The sequence below is a fragment of the Sparus aurata genome, chromosome 7 (genome assembly GCF_900880675.1).
Source record: "Sparus aurata chromosome 7, fSpaAur1.1, whole genome shotgun sequence".
In the NCBI taxonomy this organism is placed as follows: domain Eukaryota; kingdom Metazoa; phylum Chordata; class Actinopteri; order Spariformes; family Sparidae; genus Sparus; species Sparus aurata.
In genome coordinates, this window is record NC_044193.1 from 17,436,521 (window position 1) to 17,459,116 (window position 22,596).

Sequence of the window (22,596 nt, forward strand, 5' to 3'; positions counted from 1 at the left end):
GAATTAAAGCATCAGCACCCTTTTGTATTGTCAAGGTGAATAAGGTTTGCCATCTGTCCATTAAAGTTGTGGTCAGATTATTTAAGTTTCCTCTTTACTCTTTTCCCAGCAGGCAGAGAGTCAGGTGTGCAGGCCTATCAAGACAGAAGGAGGGCGTGTGAAGGGAGAACGGCCCAGTTTACATCTCCAGATCCCTCCACCTTCAGGCTCTGCATCAGTCTCTTCCCAGCCCAGCTCTGCAGAAAGCCCATTTCCCTTTCCTCCAGATTCAGGGTCATCCTCAGTCTTTTTCTCAGATGGACCTGTTAAGACCCCAGGGTCAGCTGAAATCCGGACAGACCCTTTGGCCAAGTTTCCTCCTCAATCACCTCACTCTCACTCTCACTCTCACTCCCACCCAACCACTCCCTTCTCCCATGCTGGGGCCAGCCCATTGCAGGCCTCCTCCTCAGGTTATTCCGCTTCTGGCCCGCAGGGTCCTCCTCAGGGACGGCCAGCCAGTCTTGGCCCCTTTGACATGCAACCAGGAACTCCTGGAACCCCCAGACGGGCTCAGCAGGTTGACCCTTACTTCAGATCACAGCTGCAGCAGCAACAAGGTCATCTACCACAATCACAGCAAGGCTCTCAGGAGTCGTTAGGACATCCAGAAAGTCCTCATTCAAGAGGTGCTGGGCTTGGGGAGTCGCCCATGTTCTCGCCAACCCACAATACCCATTATGGAGACCCTTTCAGAAACCAGCAAGGGATGGGACGGTCAGATTATGGCTCATCCCCATCACCCTCTGCGGTGGCTTCCTCACCTGCAAACACAGGGCAGTACAGGGCTGATATGAGTGCACCTTCTCCACGCTCCTCCTCAGTTGGAAGATCTGACCTTTCCCTTGGCTCCCCTGCTGGGATGCTGGACTCTGGAGATGGTTTATTCAAGGCACCTATGACACCAAGGATGCACCAAGGGGAGGCACTTCCTCCTGGAGCATCCCCTAGCCACCACTCTGATGGCTACAGGCAGTCTCCTTCCCACCCTTTCTCTGATCCCCACCCTCAGCCACTGCTAAATCCCAGACCGCAGTCAGGCGATAACTGTTCTCTTGGACCCCAGAGACACAATGTGGGTCAACAGGAAATTTGTCCGAGAGTGCCCTCCAGCCCACAATCCCAGGGCAGCTCTCAGTCTCCCCACACTCCTGGTGCCCTCTCCAATGATGCCTACTCTGTTCACTCTCCTGCTACTCCTCGTTTCCAATCCCCAGACCCTTGTTCTCAGCCACCTTCAAGGCCACAATCTAGAGACCCTTTTGCTACTATCCATAAACCCTCTCGCCCCTCCTCTGTTGCCCCAGAGGGAACTGCAAGTTACAAAAGCTCACCTCATCCTAACCAGCCACCTCCACCCCATCCTAACAACAGCTCTATGGGAGATCCTCTTTCTGGTAATCTGTCAGCACCTCCTACTTTCAGCCGCAGTCCCAGCACAGGAGGCTTCCAGATGACCCAACAGCAGAGCCAGATGATGCAGGGTCAGCTTCAGCCACAGTCACAAAGTCAGCCATCTGTGGGAGCCGACAGCTTTAACTCTAGGGTGCCACCTCCTTCTGGATCTCAAGAACTACCAGCTGTTCGCCCCCCAGATGCACCTCATCAACCAGCTTTGCCAGGCACTCAAGAAATGCCTGACATGTCAGCAGTGCAGGACCCTGCTTTAGTGGGCCTTAGCCCTTCTGAGCTGGAAAAGCACAGACAGGTATCAAAGTTATAGCCACTGAACAATCGTTGTATGCACCTCTTGCTTGTTTTGCTAATCTTTGCTTCTCATGTTTCTTAGCGCCAGAGACTGAGGGAATTCTTAATCAGACAACAAATGCAGAGAAATTCCATTAGACAAGAGAAGGAGGCTGCTGCTGCTGCTGGAAGTGCATCCCCTGGCTGGTCCGGAGGAGAGGTGGGAGCCTTTCAACCGGACAAGGGCCACAGAGCACCACCGCCATATCCACAGGTATGCACCTCTGCATTGTACCACAGTATGCTACAGAAGTAAAATTTGTCAACAGTGTGATGTAGGAATTAAGAAAAGAAGAAATGAAGCCAATACTTACTTCCCTTAGGATCGTGTTGCTGCTGCTGCTGCTGCTGCTGCTGCTGGAGCTCAGGCTTCTGTGGCAGGGAAGATCCCCATGGCGGTAGGAGGCATGGAGGACAAGCTCATTCGCCCACCACCTCCAGGAATCCCGTCTATGATGGATCCTAATGCACTAAGGTAAACACCTAATTGAAGTAGATAGCATTTGGTGTTAAATAATAAGACTTGGATCACTTACACAGTTAGAATCCACCCCTCTTTGTTTTATATAAAGGTCACACAAGAAATGTCAGCATTTGATCATTACAGAGATGCAATTATAACATGTCTGGAGCTACATGCATATTTAGATAAAACATTGCTAAGTTGTAATATTACTGGAACTGATTTGGGAATGTAAGGAGCACAGAAGCACAAGATGGTAACAGAAATAATTACTACCCTCTAAGTAATGATCAGCAACCTAACTTAGTCCCAGCTCCTTGCATCTTCAGCAACTAGTCTTACAGTACACTGTGAGAATTGAAATGCATACATTTTTCTGTCTGTCTCTATCCTTCAGGCCGCAAGGGCCCACCAGACCTCAGGGCATGTTTTCCCGTCCACCATTCCCTCCTCAGTGGCAGGGCCAGGCTCCAGGTCCGAGGAGGTTTCCCCAGCCTGGCATGGAGGCTTTGGGCATAAGGCACAATCTCAACCCTGCTGTCAACGTCCAGGGTATGGAAGGCATGGGCAACCAGCACACTATGATGCCAGGACATGGAGGAGAGACCATGCAACCAATGGGTCAAGGACCCCCACCGCAGTTTATTGAATTGAGACACAACTCACAGAGGCTACCCCTACGAGCCCAGTTTCTTCCGCGTGGACCTCAGCCCAGACCACGGCTATTTGTTCCACAACAAGGAATGGCGTCTCCATTTGTTGAGCAACATCCTGTAGCTCAAGCTGGTGCCATGCAAACAGAGGGGGGGAATGAATCACAGCTGGGGTTACAGCAGGGTGGTGTGCCAGTTTTAATGTCTCAGCAATCTACAGGCCCAGTAACACAGCAGCCTCACCTGCAGCCCCATGCAGCTACTTCCACTCCAAACATTGCTAGCACTCAGCAGCATCAGCTTCCACAGCGAAGCATTGTCACAGGGCCCCAGTCTGCCACAGTAGAAAGCAGTGAGGAACTGCCAGAACCTGACCTCGAGGGGCTTGGGGATGCCCCAGGGGATGGAGGTGTGGAGGATGAGGATGATTTGGCTTTAGACTTGGATCCTGACAAAGGAGATGATGACTTGGGCAACTTGGACAACCTTGAAACCAATGATCCACATCTAGACGACTTGCTCAACAGTGATGAGTTTGACCTGCTGGCGTACACCGACCCTGAGCTGGACCAAGGAGACCCTAAAGATGTCTTCTCAGACCAGCTGCGGTTGGTGGAGGCAGAAAGCGAAGTACCTTCATCTTCCTCTGGATCTGTGTCTATTAAAGTGGAAGAGAAAGCCAAGGTGGATCCAGGGCAGGAGTCTCGCACAATAGCCCCTGCCACAGCTCGGGGTTCTTCTACCCAAATGCCATCCTCTACTGAAACTGTTGATATCTCCAAGGTCAAATTAGAGGACAGAGGTCTGACCCCTCAGTTACAGCCTGGACAGACTGTGGTGAAAGATGAAATAGGAGAAGCTGTGTCAATGCTTCTCGGTGGCACCACACCCTCAGCCAAGCCTGCACAACCAGAAAACCAGTCGGCATCACTTAGTTCTGTTCGACTGGGGGGCCTTCAGTACCCTCTGCCAGGCCAAGGTGATCCATTGCCTTTTCCTCCAGCTGCTCCACATGCAGATATTGGTGATGATCCACTGGAGCTGCCTGATGTAGGGGGACAACACTCCCCTGCTGTAGATCTGGCAAAGGTAGAAAGCTCTTTAGATGGTGAACTGCCTCTTCTAATACAGGATCTGTTGGAGCATGAGAAGAAGGAACAGCAGAAGCAGCAACAGCAGCAACAGCTCAGTTCACTCCACCAAGGAGGCATGGCTCCTCATTTTCCTGGTCTCTCAAATCAACAGCCGAACCCACAGGCACCTGGGCAGATAATGCTGCCACACCACCATCGTCCACCACCCCAAGGAATGATGGCCCAGCCGGGAATGGTGCCCCGTGCTCCACACATGTTGCAACAGCAGCAAAGGCTTATTGGAACTGGAATGGCACCTCCACCTCACATGGCCATGGCCCAGCAACAAGCTATGATAAGGATGGGGCAGCCAGGGATCCATACAGGTCTCAGTCATCAACAGCAGCCGCATCAGCCAGTGGTTAAACAATCACCTCTGGCAAACAATTTCTTCCCAGATAAAGGTAGCTACTGTGGTCTATCTCTGTCATTATTCTGCATAATGGTGTACTTTTTCATACCGTATCTAACAGATTTTGTGATATTTATTGCAGATTTGGACAAATTTGCAACTGATGACATCATGGATCCCATTGCCAAGGCAAAGATGGTGGCACTAAAGGGTATCAAGAGGGTGTTGGCACAAGATCCAATGGTTGTTCCCTCTGGCATTAACAGGTACTTTTTGTGAATATTGTATTTATATTGCTAGAAATTAATATTAATGTTGTGTTTCTTGACTCGTGAACAGACAACTTTTCGGTAAAACACTCAACATGCTTAAATGTTGACATGTCCTGGTGCATGCAATTAACTTCTCAGGTCTAACATTATACAGAACACAGGACAAGTGCTGCAGGGGAAGTTGACAGATATTGTAGGGTGGAGTTGAAGTACTGGTGTTGTGTATTAAGTAGTTTCCTTGTTGCCTTTTGAACTTTCACACGTATGTGTCAGTGGTTGCTTGTGGGTGCAGAAATGATGAAAAAGGAAGCAACCTTTGTTTTTATGAAAATTACCTAATTCGTCATACTCGGATTGTCTTGGTGTAGGTCTCAACCCCCACAAGAATTATACAGTTGCAATTTGGTTATTAAAAAACTCTGAATAATGTTCAAGTTGCTTTATGTGCTTGTGTTGTGTGTATCTATACAGCAAGATTAATTTTTAACCATTATATCCAAGTATTTTTTTAAAATTGCCACATTTCAAAAACATTGAGGGCTTAATTATTATAATTATGTTGTCTTTTTTTGTTCTTTTTACATTTTGACTTTTTTAATACTTTGTCAGTGCTGGGCACGATGATATAATTACACTTATCAGTGCTATACAATTCAGGCCTATACTACCGTAAACTTCAGCATCAAAAACGTCCACAAAAAACTCTTAACTTGTCATTCATGTCATTTTTTTCAGTTACGGAGTGAGGAATATGTAAGTCCTTATCTATAGGCATAATCCCCCCAGATCAGAGTAGGCATCAGCCTTGTTCATCTACTGATACCCTAGTTCATGATTAATTATTTAATGAATCAAGGATAAATATAGGTTCCGTCGGGCCCAGCTTTAAAGTACCATCTCATAGAGCCAGCGAAAAACAACTACAGCCGCTCTCTAAATTAGGTTGTCTGGTTTCACAAAAGGAACCCACATCATGCTTTTTTTTTTCTACATTTTGGCATGAAGAAGTTGAGCAGCATTTGGATGAAAACTACTACGGCTATGTATCGTGATGATCTGAGCAATACTACAAGTTAACAGGTGGAAAATACAGATAACCTAGCTTCAGTTTATAGATTTGTGGTCACAGACTATGCAGTTGAGTTTTTTTCTCTGAAGCAGCTCCATTGAAATGCACTTTGGTACTCTACGACAATAAGTGACACCATGGTACCTCTACACTTCTAGCATGTTTATACCTTTTTTATGTTTTGCTGTCCTTTCAGGCAACAGGTTTCTCTGCTTGCTCAGCGGCTCGCCTCTGCCCCAGGCACAGATCAGGGTCAACTTGCATCTGGACCTCCAAAGGTATGCTGTGTTACTTGTCAGAAGTGATTGATTTACTTATATTTGAAATCTTGTGTAGCTGATTTATTCATATGTTTTCTTTTTGCCTTTTAGGAGGGAGAAACAAGTGATCCCCCCCAGTCAAGACCCAACCCTCCCCAGTTTGTGCAAGGAATCATCAGTATGTTCTACTAATACTGCGTCTGCTGTTTAGTCATTAAAAAACATATTGCTGTCACCATACTGTTTTATGGATGAATAATGTTATCCTCTTTTGTTATAGACGATGCAGAACAGCACCAATATGAAGAATGGCTTCTTCACACCCAGCAGTTACTCCAAATGCAGTTGAAATTTTTGGAGGAACAGATTGGAGTTCATCGCAAGTCACGGAAGGCACTTTGTGCTAAGCAGCGCACAGCTAAGAAGGCAGGCAGGGAGTTTGCTGAGGCAGATGCAGAGAAACTAAAGTTGGTTACAGAAGAGCAAAGCAAAATTCAGAAACAGCTTGACCAGGTATGTAGCTGTTAGTAGAGATGCACCGATCAGGATTTTTGGGGCCGATCACCGATCACCAAAAGCAGTATCTGCCGATCCCGATATTGCCGATCACCGATCACAGCGTCAAATCCATAAATTTTTCTAAATTGTTGTCTTGTGTAACTTTAATATATTTAATTAATGATTCTTTTTACACAACATTGACATTGTATTATTAAGTATAAAAATTAGGATATGAGAAAGTATCATGAATTGACCACCGTTTTATTGCAGGCTGTGGCAATGTGCAATATTTCACACTCTAGAGACTCTCTTAGAGACAACTTGGACTCAGCTTACATAGAGTAACTGTAGCTTACTCGTGGGAATGCATGCAGTCAGGTCGGGAATTTTGTCATTTTAGGGGCAAGTCCATTTGTCCTTCACTTTTTTTTTTAGGGGCACCAAGGCCACATGACAGGGCACAAAGGCCACTGAGTAAAATGTGTTGATTTACCTTTCAGACTGATACATAACATCCTAATTTATAATAAGACATGGATTGTGTATTAAAAAAATTTTAATACCAAAATCAAGTTAAAGTTACATTAGAAAGTAGTTTTTGTTAAGTGGGGTTAGGGTGAGGTGATTTTTGTGACACCACACTGAATATTATTGTTATTGAATATTTCTCCCAATAGAAATTCCCCAAAATTATGGCAAAGCACATTTTTTCCAAACAAAAAATTGTAGAATAACCAGCAGGAGACCACTGATGTGTGGAGTGATTTTGGTGACACTACACTCTGAATAATAGTGAAGTTATTGAATTTTTTGTAGTTTCTCTTTTCGGTGTTGCACTTTGGAGACGGTCACTGCGCCCTCGTCTCACAGCCGGCTGATCATAGAGACCAGAGTTGATGTCCAGACGCTCGTTTTGATGAAAATACAGTGTAGCTCGTTGTCTATCATAGTACAGTAGGAAAGAGCCGTCGTTTGTGTTTTAACAAGGTTGCACTTATGAGTTATTGATCCGGGAAGTTCGAATCTGTGAATGTATTTCCAACTTTACCGGACTAAATCCTACCACATAAGTCAGTTACGTATCATCGTTACGCTGCACTCGCTCGCTGTGCTGTAAGTTTCGTTCTTCTGTTTTGAGATGTTGCTGCTGCTGTGTGAGAGGCTTTCACGTGAGATCATCGTGATGATGAGACTTCACCTGCGCGAACCGCGGACTCAATGAAGTTACTGTGAGTGACTACTGTGTACTCAGGTGGCTGTAATTAAAGGCAAGCCCGCTACGCTGACCGGGCCAGGGGCACAGAGGCCACTGTGGCGCGGGGCAACGGCGGCCATGAAATTCCCTCCCTGCATGCAGTTAATGCACTGTCTTTATACTTAAACGTCATCTGATCAGCCTGATATGATCTATTTTGAGAACTCCGATCAAAACCGATAGGGGCATTATCGGCCGATTGCGATCGGTTTCCGATCGATCGGTGCATCTCTAGCTGTTAGTTTTACAAACTAACCCAGTAAAGGCAATTGGCATCTTAATATGCAAATTAACTTTTGTTCATAATTTTTCTGCTCTAGGTGCGCAAGCAGCAGAAGGAGCACACCAATCTAATTGCAGAGTACAGAAGCAAGCAGCAGCAACATCAGCAAGGCTCAGGCCTTCTTGCCCCAGGCCATTCCACCCAGGGAGGGGGCCCTCACATGTTTCAGAAGATGCCTGGCCAGATGGTAATGGGCCAGCAGGGAACACCAGTGATGGGCCAGCACCCAGGAATTATGCCCCAAGGTGGAATACCTGTCAGGATGCCCCAAGGGCAGCCTTTTATCAGTGGAGCCCAACCCCAGCTCCCTGCAACTCTTGGAGTCGGTGGTGCAAGGGCCCCAGGACCTCCTGGGGCTCCAGCAGGATTTTTCCCACAGGGACCTGGAATGCAAGGTGCAGACCCTCGGCTTCTTCATGAAAGACAGCTTCAACATAGGATGCAAATAGCAAAACTGCAGCAACAGCAGCAACAGCAGCAGGTTATGATGGGTCAGCAACCAATGCCACACCCAAATCAGCAGTCTGGCTTAATTGCACAGCCACAGTCTGGTATGATGGGGAACCCGATTATGGCTCAACAACAGGCAAATACTCAACAGGGAATGCTAGGCAACCAGGCCAGTCAGCAGGGCATGGTGCAGGTTCCTCAAGGAATGGTTGGAGGCCAGTCTGTGGCCCCACTACCACAGAACATTGCAGGAGGTCAGCCTGTCAACCATGGTCAAGCCATGATGGGAGCTCAACCAGGAATGATGGGGAACCAGCCAGTTGCAATGTCACAGCAACAGAGGCCTCAAATGATGATGAGTCAGGGAATGGTTGGATCTCCGGGTCATCCTGGACTCAGAGGCCCCCATGTCCAATTAACTCCACAACAACAGAACATTCTGGCCCAACGCATGCTTGCATCTCAGCAGCAACAACAGCAGCAGCAGAATGTTGCAAAGAATTTGGTCCACCTTCAGCAGCAGCAGATGACACAGCAAAGACAACCAACACAGTTGATGACTCAATCCAGCCAAGAGCAAGGAGGGCTCTCCCAGCCCTCGACCCCACAAATGGGCTCCTCGCCTTCAGCAGGAAGCAACACACCCCAGCCACAAGGAGCAACAGACGGCCAAAACTCAGGCCCCAAAGAGGGTGGGATCCTTAGCCCTGTTTCAAGAACACCACCCCAGCAGAGTGGACCCTCCACTCCCAATCAGGTCACCCAACTAAGCTCTGCAAGTGATCATCAAACTGACTTGGGGAGACAGCAATTACAACAGCAGCAGCAGCAGCATCAAAACCAGGTTTACATGGCACAGCAGCAACAGTCAAATCCTCAGCCTGTTCCTGAGCAACAAACGGGTTTGATCGGACACCAACAGTCTGGTGTGCTTCAGCAACAGCAACAACAACAACAACAACTTTCACTAACTCTCCAAAGGCCAGGTTCCCTCAGTGTTGACAAAACCGGTTTGTTGACTCCTAAAGAGGAGGGGAAACCAGGGGATTTCTTAGCTCATCAGCAACAACACCAAACTGTTCAAAATCCCTTGCAGCAGTCACAAGATCCCAGCATTCAGCAACAGATCACAGTCCAGAACCATCCTGGCCAGTCACAGTCTGGTGTGATGGGTCATAATCCACAACAGCAAGCTCTCATGGCCCAGCAGCAAAAACAACAAGCCATGATGGGCATGATAAGAGCCCAGCAGCAAGGGATGATGGCACAGAGGCCTGGGCTTCCGCCTGGACAGATCCGCACTCCTATCAACATCCAGGCTATTATTGCTCAGAATCCTCAGCTCCGCAATCTTCCCCCAAACCAGCAGATACAGCACATCCAGGCCATGATTGCCCAGAGGCAGCTCCAGCAGGGACAGATGCTGCGCATGTCAATGGGTCAAGGCCAGCATGGTCAGTTAAGGCCTCACATGCCACCAGGACAGGTACCACAGGTTGGGCAGCAGATGCCAGGAATGGAAAGCCAACAGATGCCATATGGAGCCATGGGGAAGCCAGGAGCAGTGGGTACTCAGCAACAGTCAGGCATTATGGGCCAACAACCTGGTGTTGCTCCTCAAATGCAGCAGGGGACGATGGTCCCTGGGCAACAACAACAACCACAAGTAGGGGAGATGATGCATCATATGAGAGGTCAGGCCCCAGTTCCACCTTCCCCCATTGACCATAGCCGTATGATAAGGCCGGCATCTCCACGTCAGCCAATGGCCAACTCTCCCGGAGATCCACAACGACACACATTTAATCAAGCTATGGGGATGCGTCCACCGACTCCCAACCAGAACCAACAAGCACTAATGGTTGCTGCAGCAGGCCGAATGCAGGGCTCTCCATCACATGCATATTCTCCAAGAGGTCCCTTTGGAATGAGCCCAGCCCATCCTGCCTCACCACACTCATCCCATGTCTCCTCACCATCTATCGCTGACAGGGCTGGAAGAGGGAGTCCATACAGCCAAGTAAAGGCATCTCCACTCAGGTCACCAGGAGCTAAGAGTCCACTTGATTCTCCCGGACTGAAAGTAGAAACTCAGACTTCAGGCAATGAAACATCTCACACAGCCTCAGTTATCTCCAATGGTCCACAGAGAGACCTGAATGTTCTCCAACAGTCGCAGCAAGTCACGGACAGCAATGCTCCTCATGCACTACATGGCTCAAGAGGAGGGGAGCTATGCAAGATCACCCTACAGAACATCAAGCAGGAGCCAAGAGAGGTTCAGTGTGATGGTGCGGCAGAGGCCCATCCTGGGGCTATAAAGCGAGAAGCAACGGGAGAGGCGGTGACTTCTGGGAGCAACACCAGCTTAATTAATGCTGGAAACATGGCTGGAGACCCTGGGACTCAGGGTCCAAGATCTGAGACTGGTCAACAACTACTACAAAAACTCCTGAGAACTAAGAACCTCCAGCTTGGGGCTCAGAGGCCTTCTGAAGGCATCCACAATGAGATAAATGGTCACATTAACACCAAACTAGCAATGTTGGAGCAAAAACTTCAAGGAACACCGCGGAATATGGAGGTAGACTTTTTTTTCTCTTAATTTTGTTCATTAATGAATTTCTGCATCAGAGTTAAGAGTTAGTTAGTTGAGTAGTTGTGTAAATAAAATAACCTCTTATCCATTTTCTCAACCCTTACAGGATTTACAGTCTATAACAAAAAGGGCTCCTGTACAAAAGCCAAAGCGCACTAATAAGGCAGCTGGAGACCGAGGGCCGAACGCACGGAAGAAGACTAAGAAGGAAGAAGTTGGGAAAAGTGCTGAAGCCCTGATAAAACAACTCAAACAGGTGATAGCATGGGAAAAATGAATTTCCTTAATGATTTTTACTATTGATGTTTTGAAAAGTGCTTCTTCATCATTTTCACTAATGGACTTTTACCCTCTAGGGTCTCTCTCTGTTGCCCCTGATGGAGCCATCAATCACTGCCAGTCTGGATCTTTTTGCACCTTTTGGAAGTAGTCCAGCCAATGGCAAGGCCCAGCTCAAAGGATCCTTTGGAAATGCAGTGCTGGACAACATCCCAGATTATTATTCTCAGTTACTCACTAAGGTAAAACTAAGCTCCGACATATACCAGTCATTAGCTTTTACAGGCTTTGGTTGTTGATAAATGCTTCCTCAACAACAAACTTCTCAATAATAAAGTTGTTTTATGAGGATATTGTTATGTGCCTTTTCAGAGTAACCTCAGCAACCCACCAACACCACCATCCTCGCTTCCACCTACTCCTCCGCCTTCGGTACAGCACAAGCTGCTGAATGGAGTGACTCCTGGGGAGGAGCTGTCTGAGGGTCAGAAAGACACAGAGCCAGCGGAGGAGCCGATGGGTAAACAATTTGCATGAAAGTAATGTTTTTCATGATAACTAATTGGTAGCCATACAGTGATTGATACTAAGTAATTAATTGTCCCCTGCAGATTCTGTTACAGAGGAGGTGAAGAGTGTTGATATTCTAGCAGCTCTTCCCACCCCACCTCATAACCAGAATGAGGACATCAGGTACAATAAGGCAACTCTCAAGTTATTTGTCAGCTTGAATACACATATTTTGTGGTGGCTCTAACTGTAGGAAATGTCTTTGTATCAGAATGGAGAGTGATGATGAGGATGCCCCAGAAAGCATCATCCCAGCATCATCCCCTGAGAGTAACGTAGGAGATGAAACGCCACGTTTCCCTCACCTACGGGAGCCTAAAGAGGAGGAGACTGAGAGAGCAATATCCCCCATCATACCCCTTATACCTCGCACTGCCATCCCAGGTATTATAAATTCATTGCTAATATAATTCCCCAAAACAAAAGAAACATTGCTCAAAATTCCATTCTGAATGTGTGCATTATAAAAAAGATTTTATGGTAAAAGTAAATGAGACATTAACAAGGATGCAGACTGCCAGAAGATTCATTTAAATATTTTCTTTTGCAGCATTCCCAGAAAACAAACCCCTTGAAGCAGCTGATAGCAAGGTTGTTTCTACATCCAACAATTGGGACAAGGCCAAAAGCAACGAGGTGTCCGTTACCTTCACTCTGTCCTCTGCTGCAGCTAAGGTACAAAGCCACAGTATCACTGCAGCCAGTTTAACCTTTGCTTATCTTCACATATAGTTAAGAAACACATGAACTTCCCTTTTTTTTTTCTTTTCCAGAAACTGAATCATGTGATGATGGCAATGGCCCAGCTGCTGAACATCAGGATGCCAGGTTCTTATGAGGTGACATTCCCTCCCATAAACCCAGACATGCCTCCAGTTGATGTGCCTGGGAAAGGACCCAGCCAGTCAGGTATGAATTTAGAGACCGTTTGTATAATCTTAATCTAAACCACATTCATGTCACCCTGCCACACCAAGTCATGCGACAAATATCTGCCATTTTTTTTCCATTGAACAGATATTAGAAATGGCTCATAGTACTTTTTGAAGCATATTTTGATGTGAGTCTTTTGTGTTTTGCTTAAACATATGAGTGTAGCCAATCTGCTGTTCAAAAACAAGGTTTAATTGCTTTAGAAGAGTGACTCCACTGCTGCGGACACACTCAGATACTTGGATTGCTCTTAGGGCCCTGACACACCACGCTAATCGTTAACCAATGTGGGGCTGTGAGTGTTCACAGCCCTAGTTGTTACATTGTGTTGGACATCAATTGAACTAGTCAGCTCTTGTAAAGGGCTTTTTGAAAGACGCAGCATGTAGAATTGGCAGTGAAGTCGTCAATTAGAGAAATCACTTGATAGGCTCTTCAGCTAAGCGAATTGGTGCACGAGAAGAGAAACAGAAAAATAATTGAAAGCCCCCCTATTCCTGTATTCCTAATTTTTTACCTTTGCCTCATTGCCAGTGCTATTGGCAATCTTTTTGTGTCTCCCTTTTGAATGTGTAATACAGACTACTGCCATCTGGTGGTATGGAGAGGTATTGCCTCTCACACAGGCGCAGAACATAAAAGCTAATTAGACATCTGTGTCTTAGTCTTTGTGGTGTGAAATTCATTTTTTTAGCTGAGAAATGGGCGTCAAGAGGCAAAGCAACAGTTGGCCTTTGTTGCCACTTGTTCTTTGATATTTATTTGGTGTGTCTGGACCTTTAAACGTGAATGCAAGTCGTTTAAGTTAATGTTAATGTGGTCATGTTTTCCAGGGGCTCTGTGTACAAAAGACGGTGCTTCACCCAGTCAGGATGAGTGGCTCAGGCAATTTGATGTGTCTCTACCAGGCTGTACATTGAAGAAACAAGTGGACATTCTTGCACTTATTAAACAGGCAAGTCATGACAGGTGTCTTGACAACTGTATGAATCACTAATCTTTTTTTTTTTGCTGTGTATGATATATTTCATGAATGCTGTAGATCTCATATGTGTATTTGTCGCCCAGGAATTCCCAGATAAGGATGACAAACCTGCCCAGCACTGTTACACAACCAATGTTAGTGACTTGGATGTGCGCCACCTTCCTGCTATACCAGTGGAGGAATCTCCACCTCCGTCACCGTTCCCTCCACAACCTCCACCTGCTGCCCCAAGTTCATTGACAGAAGCTGAACCTTTGCAAAAGTCTGCTCCTCCCTCTCCATCCCCTACCAGTCCTACTATTGTCCAGATCAAGACTGAGCCTATAGAGGATCTTGCTCCGCCTACTGATGCTGCTCCACCAACTGGTGTCTCAGAGGCTGAAGCTGCTGCTCCAGAGCCAGTCACCGAACCAGAGAATGCCGATGCTGTCCCAGATCCTGCTACTCCTCCTCCTCCTGCTCCTACTGAAGATCATCTGAGTCCTGCTGCAAAGGAGGAGGACTCGACCACTGATGTAGCTCAACCTCTAGCTGAAAATTCTCCCAGCAATGTGGAGTCCTCCCCTAAGGCTATCAAGCAGCGCCGGCCTCTCTCCCCTGATGAGGAGGTGGTGCATCCCAAAGTGAAAAAATGGAAGGGGATTCGCTGGAAGCGTCTTCAAATTGTCATCACAATACGCAAGGGAGGTTCAAAGAAGGAGAGCAGTCGTGAGGTGTCTGAGCTTATGGAACGCCTGCGCATTACACTTCGACCAGAAAGGCTGCCTCGGGACAAACGTAAATGCTGCTTTTGCCATGAGGAAGGTGATGGAGCCACAGATGGGCCTGCACGGTTGCTCAACATTGATGTGGACCTGTGGGTGCACCTGAACTGTGCCTTGTGGTCTACAGAGGTTTATGAGACACAGGGAGGTGCCCTTATCAATGTGGAGGTAGCCCTGCGCCGGGGCTTACGGACTCTTTGTGCATACTGCCAGAAAACAGGCGCCACCAACAGCTGCAATAGACTGCGCTGCCCAAATGTCTACCACTTCGCCTGCGCCATCCGAGCTCGCTGCATGTTCTTTAAGGACAAGACCATGCTGTGCACGCAGCATAAGCTTAAGGGCCCCAGTGAAGATGAACTCAGCGCATTTGCTGTGTTACGGCGCGTCTACATCGAGCGTGATGAGGTGAAGCAGATTGCCAGCATCTTACAGCGAGGTGACCGTATCCACCTTTTCCGTGTTGGCGGCCTCATCTTTCACGCTGTTGGCCAGTTGTTACCCTCCCAGATGGCAAACTTCCACTCATCCACTGCCATCTTCCCTGTTGGCTATGAGGCCACACGCATCTATTGGAGTACACGTCTGCCCAACAAGCGCTGTCGCTACCGCTGCCGCATCAGTGAGGATGAAAGTCGCCCCGTGTTTGAGGTGCGAGTTCTGGAACATGGCATGGAAGATTTGCAGTTTCGTGACACCACTCCAGAGGGTGAGAAGCTCCCACTTTAGTATCTCTCAATGTTTTGGCTTTTTCGTTAAATAACTTTCTTTAACACTGACTGTGATTTATTCACATCTTTGTCTTTAGGTATCTGGGATCGGATTGTTCAGAAGGTGGCTCAACTTAGGGATGAATCATCCATGTTGAAGCTGTTCACCGAACATGTCAAGGGAGAGGAAATGTATGGCCTCACAATTCATGCTGTCATGCGCATCACTGAGTCGGTAAGAATACACAGCAAGAAAAAGTAATAGTGTGTGTGTGTGTCTCATTAAATTTTTTCTTTGTCTCGTTATCAGTTATGATTGAAGACCTTGAGGTTGGCATCTCCTTGATATTTTACTTAGAAAATTGGTTAAAGTAAATAACAACAATGCGCAAGATTCATTTCTAAATTTAAGTACAATTTGATTTGGGAACCTTAGTAAATATGTCAAAATTGGGACTAGATTTGAAATACTGGCAGTGTATGAAAAACTGAAGCAAACATCATAAACGAATATGACAATATATAGAAGCCCAGTAGTCGAGACCTATGGGCTACAGAACCACAAATGTCTGCTATGATATAACAAATCTACAGACTAAAGTTTGTTGATGACATAATTTGTCTGTTTTTTAGTTGCCTGGAGTGGAGAACTGCCAGAACTACCAGTTCCGATATGGCCGTCACCCTCTGATGGAGCTCCCTCTGATGATCAACCCTACTGGCTCTGCCCGCTCTGAGCCCAAGGTCTCCACGCAATGCAAGAGGTATGGTGGCATTATTACAAGGAATAAGCCCCAAGAAGCTGGACTTGACATTAACACCCAACATGCCCTTGTTATGTTGTAAAAACATTCTAAACAAGAAGTTAAGCATAATACTTAAACTGTATTTATCTTATTTCAGTAATTATAAAGATGGTACTAATTTGTTCAATATTTATAGTAAATGATTTGATTTACAGTTGTAGACATTTTTATGAATGAAACCTGGCATTTATAAATGCATCTTGCCAAGTAGATACACACTGACATATTCTTTTCTGTTTTTCTCAAGGCCTCACACTCTAAATAGCACCAGCGTGTCAAAGGCCTACCAGAGTACCTTCACTGGAGAGCTAAACACACCATACAGCAAGCAGTTTGTCCACTCCAAGTCGTCCCAGTATCGGCGCCTGAAGACAGAGTGGAAGAACAATGTGTATCTGGCACGATCTCGCATCCAGGGCCTGGGTCTGTACGCTGCTAAGGATCTGGAGAAGCACACCATGGTCATCGAGTACATCGGAACCGTCATACGCAACGAAGTGGCCAATCGACGTGAGAAGATCTATGAGTCCCAGGTACAGCAGTTAAACACTGGCACATGAATGGAAAGTCAACAAAAAGTATTCCTTTGGCTTTAAAGTTTAACCCTCTGAGGTCGACAAACGCGCCGGCGCATCCAAATCACGTGACCAATTTAAGATGACGTAGCAACAAGACACAGCCTCAGTCATGGTTCTGGCTTACGTTTTGGTGTGGCCTTTAAACTATATACCAGTTTTTAAATTGTGTTGATAAGCCAATTAAAACCAGACTTAAAATCACAAAATTATATGGCAAAACATGTGATTTGGTGGCTGAAGAACAGGGGGAAGTTGTGGGAGGGACAACAGCGAAAGAGTGACAGTTTTTAAGGTAAAATATAATGGTAAAATCAAAAATAGTCAAAAACGGCCAATTACACCCTGGACCTCAGAGGGTTAAGGAACACGTAAAGGAGCAAAATACAAAAAAATCTCTTTGGGATGAGGACACTAGTCCATAACAATGATTATTGGTACTCAAGGGAGACAGATAAGTGATCATGTGGAGCTGATATACATTTGCAGTTTAATTAAAAATCTTCAAATAGAGTCAAAATGGATAATGATGGAATTTGATTAAGCACAATTTAAGTACTGTAATTAAATAACATTTTGAGGTGCTTGGGTTACTTCACTTTCCATTTTATGCAGCTTTATGCTTCCACTCCACTACATTTTGGTGGCAAATATTGTACGTTTTGCCTCACTAGTCTACCTCCCACTATCATCGGAGTGGATTTTTAGATTAATTCCAATGACTGAAATGACCAAATGACTGAGAAGCTTCATCAACATTTTTAAATCAATGTATTTTATCGGCAATCGGAAAAATAAATCAGCAGATTTTTCTGTTGATCTGAAAAAGGCTCAATATTGCCTCTGATAATCGGTCGATCCCTTGTGGAAATAATTACATTGAGTTGGCAGGTCTCTAGAAAAAGAAAAAAAATATTTTGAGTTAAGTGTACATCAACCTTGTCCTGTTTTTTCGTTATTAATCAAATTTAGAACCGTGGGATCTACATGTTCCGCATCAACAATGAGCAAGTGATTGATGCCACTCTGACCGGTGGCCCAGCTCGGTAAGTGTTGATTTGTGATGGATTGCCTCACTGACTACATTCACATGCACCATTCTTATATTCTGGTTTCTGGCCTTATTTAGAAAATGACAGTATTTAATCTGTTTCCATGGTAAACTCCCCCTAATTTTCCCACTAATAATCTTGTTTACATTCAGCCATGCATACTGTATTTTTAAACAAACAGTCTCTCCATATCATTTGTCCAACCACATTCTTGAAAAGGTTGATGGATCCATTAGAGCCCGACGGATAATAGATTTTTAGGGGTGATACAGACACAAGGGTGTGAAAAATTCCCATGTCAATATATCGGCTGATATAGACACATTATTTTTGCAGTGGTCCCTCAAATGTGGTCATCAAAAGCTTATGACCAAGTTATTTAACAAGCAGGATATTTTACAGTTGAAAGATATAAACCTTTTCATCAGAAATGACATCACTGCAATCAAATGATTCACCGGACAATTGATTATTCATAAATTGCCCAAATAATCTTTTTCTGCCTTATGATATCCAAAAATAAATCATTGTCAGACCAATATCGGTGGATAATATCAGCCAACCAATATGTCAGTTACCAATTATCAATAGAATCCAAAAACCTGTGGACATCTGAATCTTAATTTTTTTTTTTAGTTGGGGTGTTTCCTTTTATGCCTACAAATGTGCATCTAGCAGTAAAGGGCCAAGAGACCATGTGTTGGAAACTACATTTTAAAAACCCCAGTGTGGATGAATATTCCAAATGCTTTCTATACATACAAAGAGTTCACCTGAAACCCAAATAATATTGGCATATCCCACTTCCAATTTGATAACGGGATAAATTGTGTGCATGTTAATATAGCAGATGTAACCCCCTGAGTCTAATGAGTTATTTCACTGACTTAACCTTTATTTTTCCTTTCCAGCTACGTCAACCACTCCTGTGCCCCAAACTGTGTTGCAGAGGTCGTGACATTTGACAAAGAAGACAAGATTATCATCATTTCCAGCCGCAGGATCCCCAAGGGAGAGGAGGTGCAGTGTTTTAGAAAACTGACCACTACTCAGTCTTGCATATCCTGTTGGTTTTAAAGTTTATTAACAGTCTGTTTCCTAATTCCAGCTGACCTACGACTACCAGTTTGATTTCGAGGACGATCAGAACAAGATCCCTTGCCATTGTGGAGCCTGGAATTGCCGAAAGTGGATGAACTAACCTGGATGAACGAAAAACAAATGGAGAATTCCCTTCTCGCTGGTGCCAGAACACTCCTGCGCCAAAGCCTTTGAATCCGACATAGCCAGTGCATAAGCTGTTCTGAAAGACTTGGAGGAAGGCAGGCCTCCGTCACTGAAAGACTAAAAGCGTTGACACCTGTAGCCAAAGGTTTGAAGAGCATTAATAAATAAAAGCAACCGACCACCTCCGTCAACAGCAGCTTGATGGTGGGACTAACTTTTCATGTGAATCACCTTTTCCTCAGCCAAAACCCTTTCCCCCTCCTTGACTGTTCTCAATAAGCTTACAGTGGCTGGAAAACAATCCTCAAACATCTTACCAAATGATTCTGACCCTCTGATATATCAATACTCGTAGTGCAGAGCTCACCTGGAGCTTCGACAAAAAGCCATTTTTAAAATACTAAGAATGAACTAATGATGCATTTTTATGTTCTAAGTCGGACCTATTTCCTCTCCCGCCTGACCACACCTCCCTCTCACCTCCAGGAAAAAGGCACTTTCCCATCAAGTCATCAATGAAGACAAAACGGATATTTGGCTCGCTAGACAATCTTGATGTGGCTCTGTGTAAGAACTACATATGATCGATGGAGAAAAAAAATGAAAAAAAAGATGTAAGTTAATATAAAAAATCTGAGATGCTATTGATCTGTGGCTCCAGAGGCACCAGATGTTGTGGAGTCCCAAGGTGGGTTAGTTGGACCCAGTCTACCTCATTGATTTAGCGGAAAGTGACTGCTTTGTATAAAAAAAGAAAAAACTGCTACTGTGGAACGGGGGTGGGGAAAGGGGGGAATGTTTTTATGGGCTTAGCCTTCTCGGACAAGCAGGGAATCTTAAGCAGCAGGTTTGCTCTATCTACTCTATGCTGATGATGATTTACAATAATGAGCCAACATAATTATTATTCATGAATTGTTTATACAGAGGAAATATATGACAGTTTTGATAAGATATTGCATTAAAATCACAATCAAGAAGCTTAGCGGGTGTCGCGTACGCCACCAAATCATCCTGGATATCGATGTAGCTTTTTCTTTTTGTTCTTTTTTTATTTATGCGTTATCAAAAGCGTGTTATGATTAGCTGTGTGAAAGCACAATAACATCCAGCTTTTTTTTTCTTTTCTTTTTTACGTTGCTCAAAGATGGCATGAGTAAACGGCTCTAGGATCATGACAGGACGCTTTAGTCTTTGAAGAAGACTACAGTGTCCAGATTTAACCAAGTATACATTTTGCTTGCTGCTTCATATATTGAAGTTCCACTTGTTGCAAACCAGCTGGTGGATGCATGACTACTGTTCTATGAAATGCTTTTTATTCCCCCGGACAAGTCGGATCTTTTCACAACTCAACCTTAAACTTTGAATCATGCCTCTTCCTCTCTGTATGATTTTAGTGGACTGTTGTTAAACTTTACTGTAGTAAGTCTTCCTCTGCCTGAGTACAGCCTGCAGTGTTTCTACTCCTTCTCACTTCCCCTGTAGTGTGCTTTTTCTAGTGCTGGTACTGTCCTCTTGAGGCTGAACTGATGGCAGGGAAAGACTTATTGGAAAAAAGGGCATTTGTTTTCATTTCTATGTAAGATGAATGAAAAAGTCTTTAAAGGGAGCTTTACTAAAACTCCACCCTCTCATACTACTTTGTTTTCCTCCTTCCCCCTAACCTAAGACCTCACATGATTTTAAAAATGCAAAGTTGTACAAACTGTATATATAGTATATGCATTAGGGGACAGCAACTCTTTATCCAGCCCCTTTGTAATCAATAAAGTCAAAAAGTGTAGAGAAATAAAATTGAGAAAAAAAATCAACCACTGGATATCATTTTAACAAAGATAAAGCTGTATATAAATATAAATATATGTAAAATGGCAAACTAATATCTTTATGTATATGAACCAGAGTGTTTTGCATTTACCTGTTTTTCTATTAGTGTTTTTTGCTATAAGCTCTCAGAGACAAGTTTGTTAAAAATAGGTGTGAGAAAAACTTCCGGTCTTCTCCAATCAATGGCGACGGGAAGCCGGAGTGATACGAAAACCGCTCGGAGGGGTCGTTAATTAGACATGAAAATCACTTCTTGCGTAAAGCAGTACAATGGTGCATAGCATTTGTATTTATGTAATATTGTTCGTGTTTATTTTTCTTTTTATTTATGCTACTGCTTGTTGATTACCAAAACCTGTCCCTTAATCGGTCACAATTGGATTAATATACTCTTGAATGGAAAATCTTGAACTCCCTAGACTATTGTTAGTGTTTTTTTGCTTTTTTAAATATCTTCCCTATAGAAGTGAATGTGTTGGTAAACCTTGTGAAATGGTTACTTGGCCTAATGTATGTTATGATGTAATACTCAAAGTTAATCCCATACTTAACCTGGTAATGAATTGCACTCTCATAGTATAACAGAGATCTTCTCTAAAAGTGGTAGATATTGATCAAGTATCCGAAAGCAGTGATATATATATTTTTTGGTATGTTTCTATTTCAAGGGAAGACCATGACGAGACATTATGCCGCTCACTGGATTTTAGCCTGAATAATTTTTAACTTCTTCTTCTCTGAATAATTTAAGTTCTCTGCATATCTTATAATTTAATAAAGTTTTGCTCAAAATTGAAGGTTTTTTTTAACCTCACCTACTTTTTAAAAAGATGTTGCATCTGTACAGCAGAGATACTTTTAGGGAATATGAATAAATATAATGATCATTTTTATTGTATGTGGCATGTTTTGTATGGATATTATTTTGAATTGTACATATTTTTTTCAGGACGCCAGAGGTTGCATCTCTTTATATACAGTTTTCCTGCTCCCTTTCCCCTTCATCTTATTTCTTTGTCTGCTTTTGTTTCTTGTAAAGGAAAATAAAATGCATTTTAAATATGTGCTTATTTTTCTTTCCTTTTTTTTTTTCTGACGATGAGTTCCAGCCTCCAGGTCATAACAACCAATGAGAATCTTTCAGACTGAAGCATAAAGCAGGTGTTTTGCTTGCTGTCCATACAGACCATTAAAGGGGCAACCCCCACATTGGTTACACATTAAAGTGTGTTTACAAGTCTTGGGGAGCACTACTGCATATGTGAAAAAAGTTAGCTTTTTGAGGCTCCGGCAGTGTCAAACAATGACTAAGTTGCATTGTGGGTAATGTAGGCACCTCTGTAGCTGGCTCCCCATCTCTCTTTGAGCTACATTAGGAGCTACCAGCAATAGAAACCTAACCTGACAATGAACAGTCAGTGGTTGAGTTCCAATGTGTAATGTTTGGAACAAATAGAAAAAAATTTGGGGTCAGTTTTAACCTGACCATCGTGAGTCTGACAATGCTATAGGAATACTTTTGTAATTGCCAGTATGAGCAGGATAAATGTAAACAAAAAGTCAAACCTGTTTAAAGGATAAGTTCGCCCCAAATGATTAAGTCATTATCTACTCACCCTTACCTTCGGGAGGCCCAGAGGCCCTAAATTTATTTAAAAAGACATTATTTACACAAGGCTGAAGGGAAGCTGCTTAGCTGAAAGCATTAGCGTGCACTTTGTCAGTGGGGGTATGTTAAGTCTTTTACAATCAATTTGTGATCTCGGGGCTTCTGGAGACATGCTGGATCA

The 22,596-nt window shown here is 44.3% G+C and overlaps 1 protein-coding gene across 10 annotated transcripts in view; it reads left to right on the top strand.

The window, feature by feature from the left end:
- The window catches only part of kmt2d (lysine (K)-specific methyltransferase 2D), a 36,474-nt gene extending 14,603 nt beyond the window's left edge, over window positions 1–21,871 (top strand). For 8 of the 10 annotated variants that reach the window (XM_030422837.1, XM_030422835.1, XM_030422842.1 and 5 more), the window contains exons 32-55: window positions 110–1,747; window positions 1,829–1,999; window positions 2,109–2,260; window positions 2,646–4,438; window positions 4,529–4,652; window positions 5,924–6,005; window positions 6,099–6,165; window positions 6,268–6,500; window positions 8,064–11,060; window positions 11,182–11,331; window positions 11,432–11,596; window positions 11,727–11,874; window positions 11,966–12,047; window positions 12,136–12,308; window positions 12,475–12,599; window positions 12,698–12,833; window positions 13,691–13,812; window positions 13,926–15,315; window positions 15,415–15,551; window positions 15,950–16,080; window positions 16,370–16,655; window positions 17,670–17,743; window positions 18,661–18,769; window positions 18,858–21,871. In XM_030422837.1, the coding sequence (XP_030278697.1) occupies window positions 110–1,747; window positions 1,829–1,999; window positions 2,109–2,260; window positions 2,646–4,438; window positions 4,529–4,652; window positions 5,924–6,005; window positions 6,099–6,165; window positions 6,268–6,500; window positions 8,064–11,060; window positions 11,182–11,331; window positions 11,432–11,596; window positions 11,727–11,874; window positions 11,966–12,047; window positions 12,136–12,308; window positions 12,475–12,599; window positions 12,698–12,833; window positions 13,691–13,812; window positions 13,926–15,315; window positions 15,415–15,551; window positions 15,950–16,080; window positions 16,370–16,655; window positions 17,670–17,743; window positions 18,661–18,769; window positions 18,858–18,950 (10,578 nt within the window). In that variant the 3' untranslated portion in view covers window positions 18,951–21,871. The remainder of the gene's footprint in view (window positions 1–109; window positions 1,748–1,828; window positions 2,000–2,108; window positions 2,261–2,645; window positions 4,439–4,528; window positions 4,653–5,923; window positions 6,006–6,098; window positions 6,166–6,267; window positions 6,501–8,063; window positions 11,061–11,181; window positions 11,332–11,431; window positions 11,597–11,726; window positions 11,875–11,965; window positions 12,048–12,135; window positions 12,309–12,474; window positions 12,600–12,697; window positions 12,834–13,690; window positions 13,813–13,925; window positions 15,316–15,414; window positions 15,552–15,949; window positions 16,081–16,369; window positions 16,656–17,669; window positions 17,744–18,660; window positions 18,770–18,857) is intronic. The other 2 variants (XM_030422843.1, XM_030422841.1) reach the window with 2 other exon arrangements.
- Window positions 21,872–22,596: the final 725 nt, after the last annotated feature.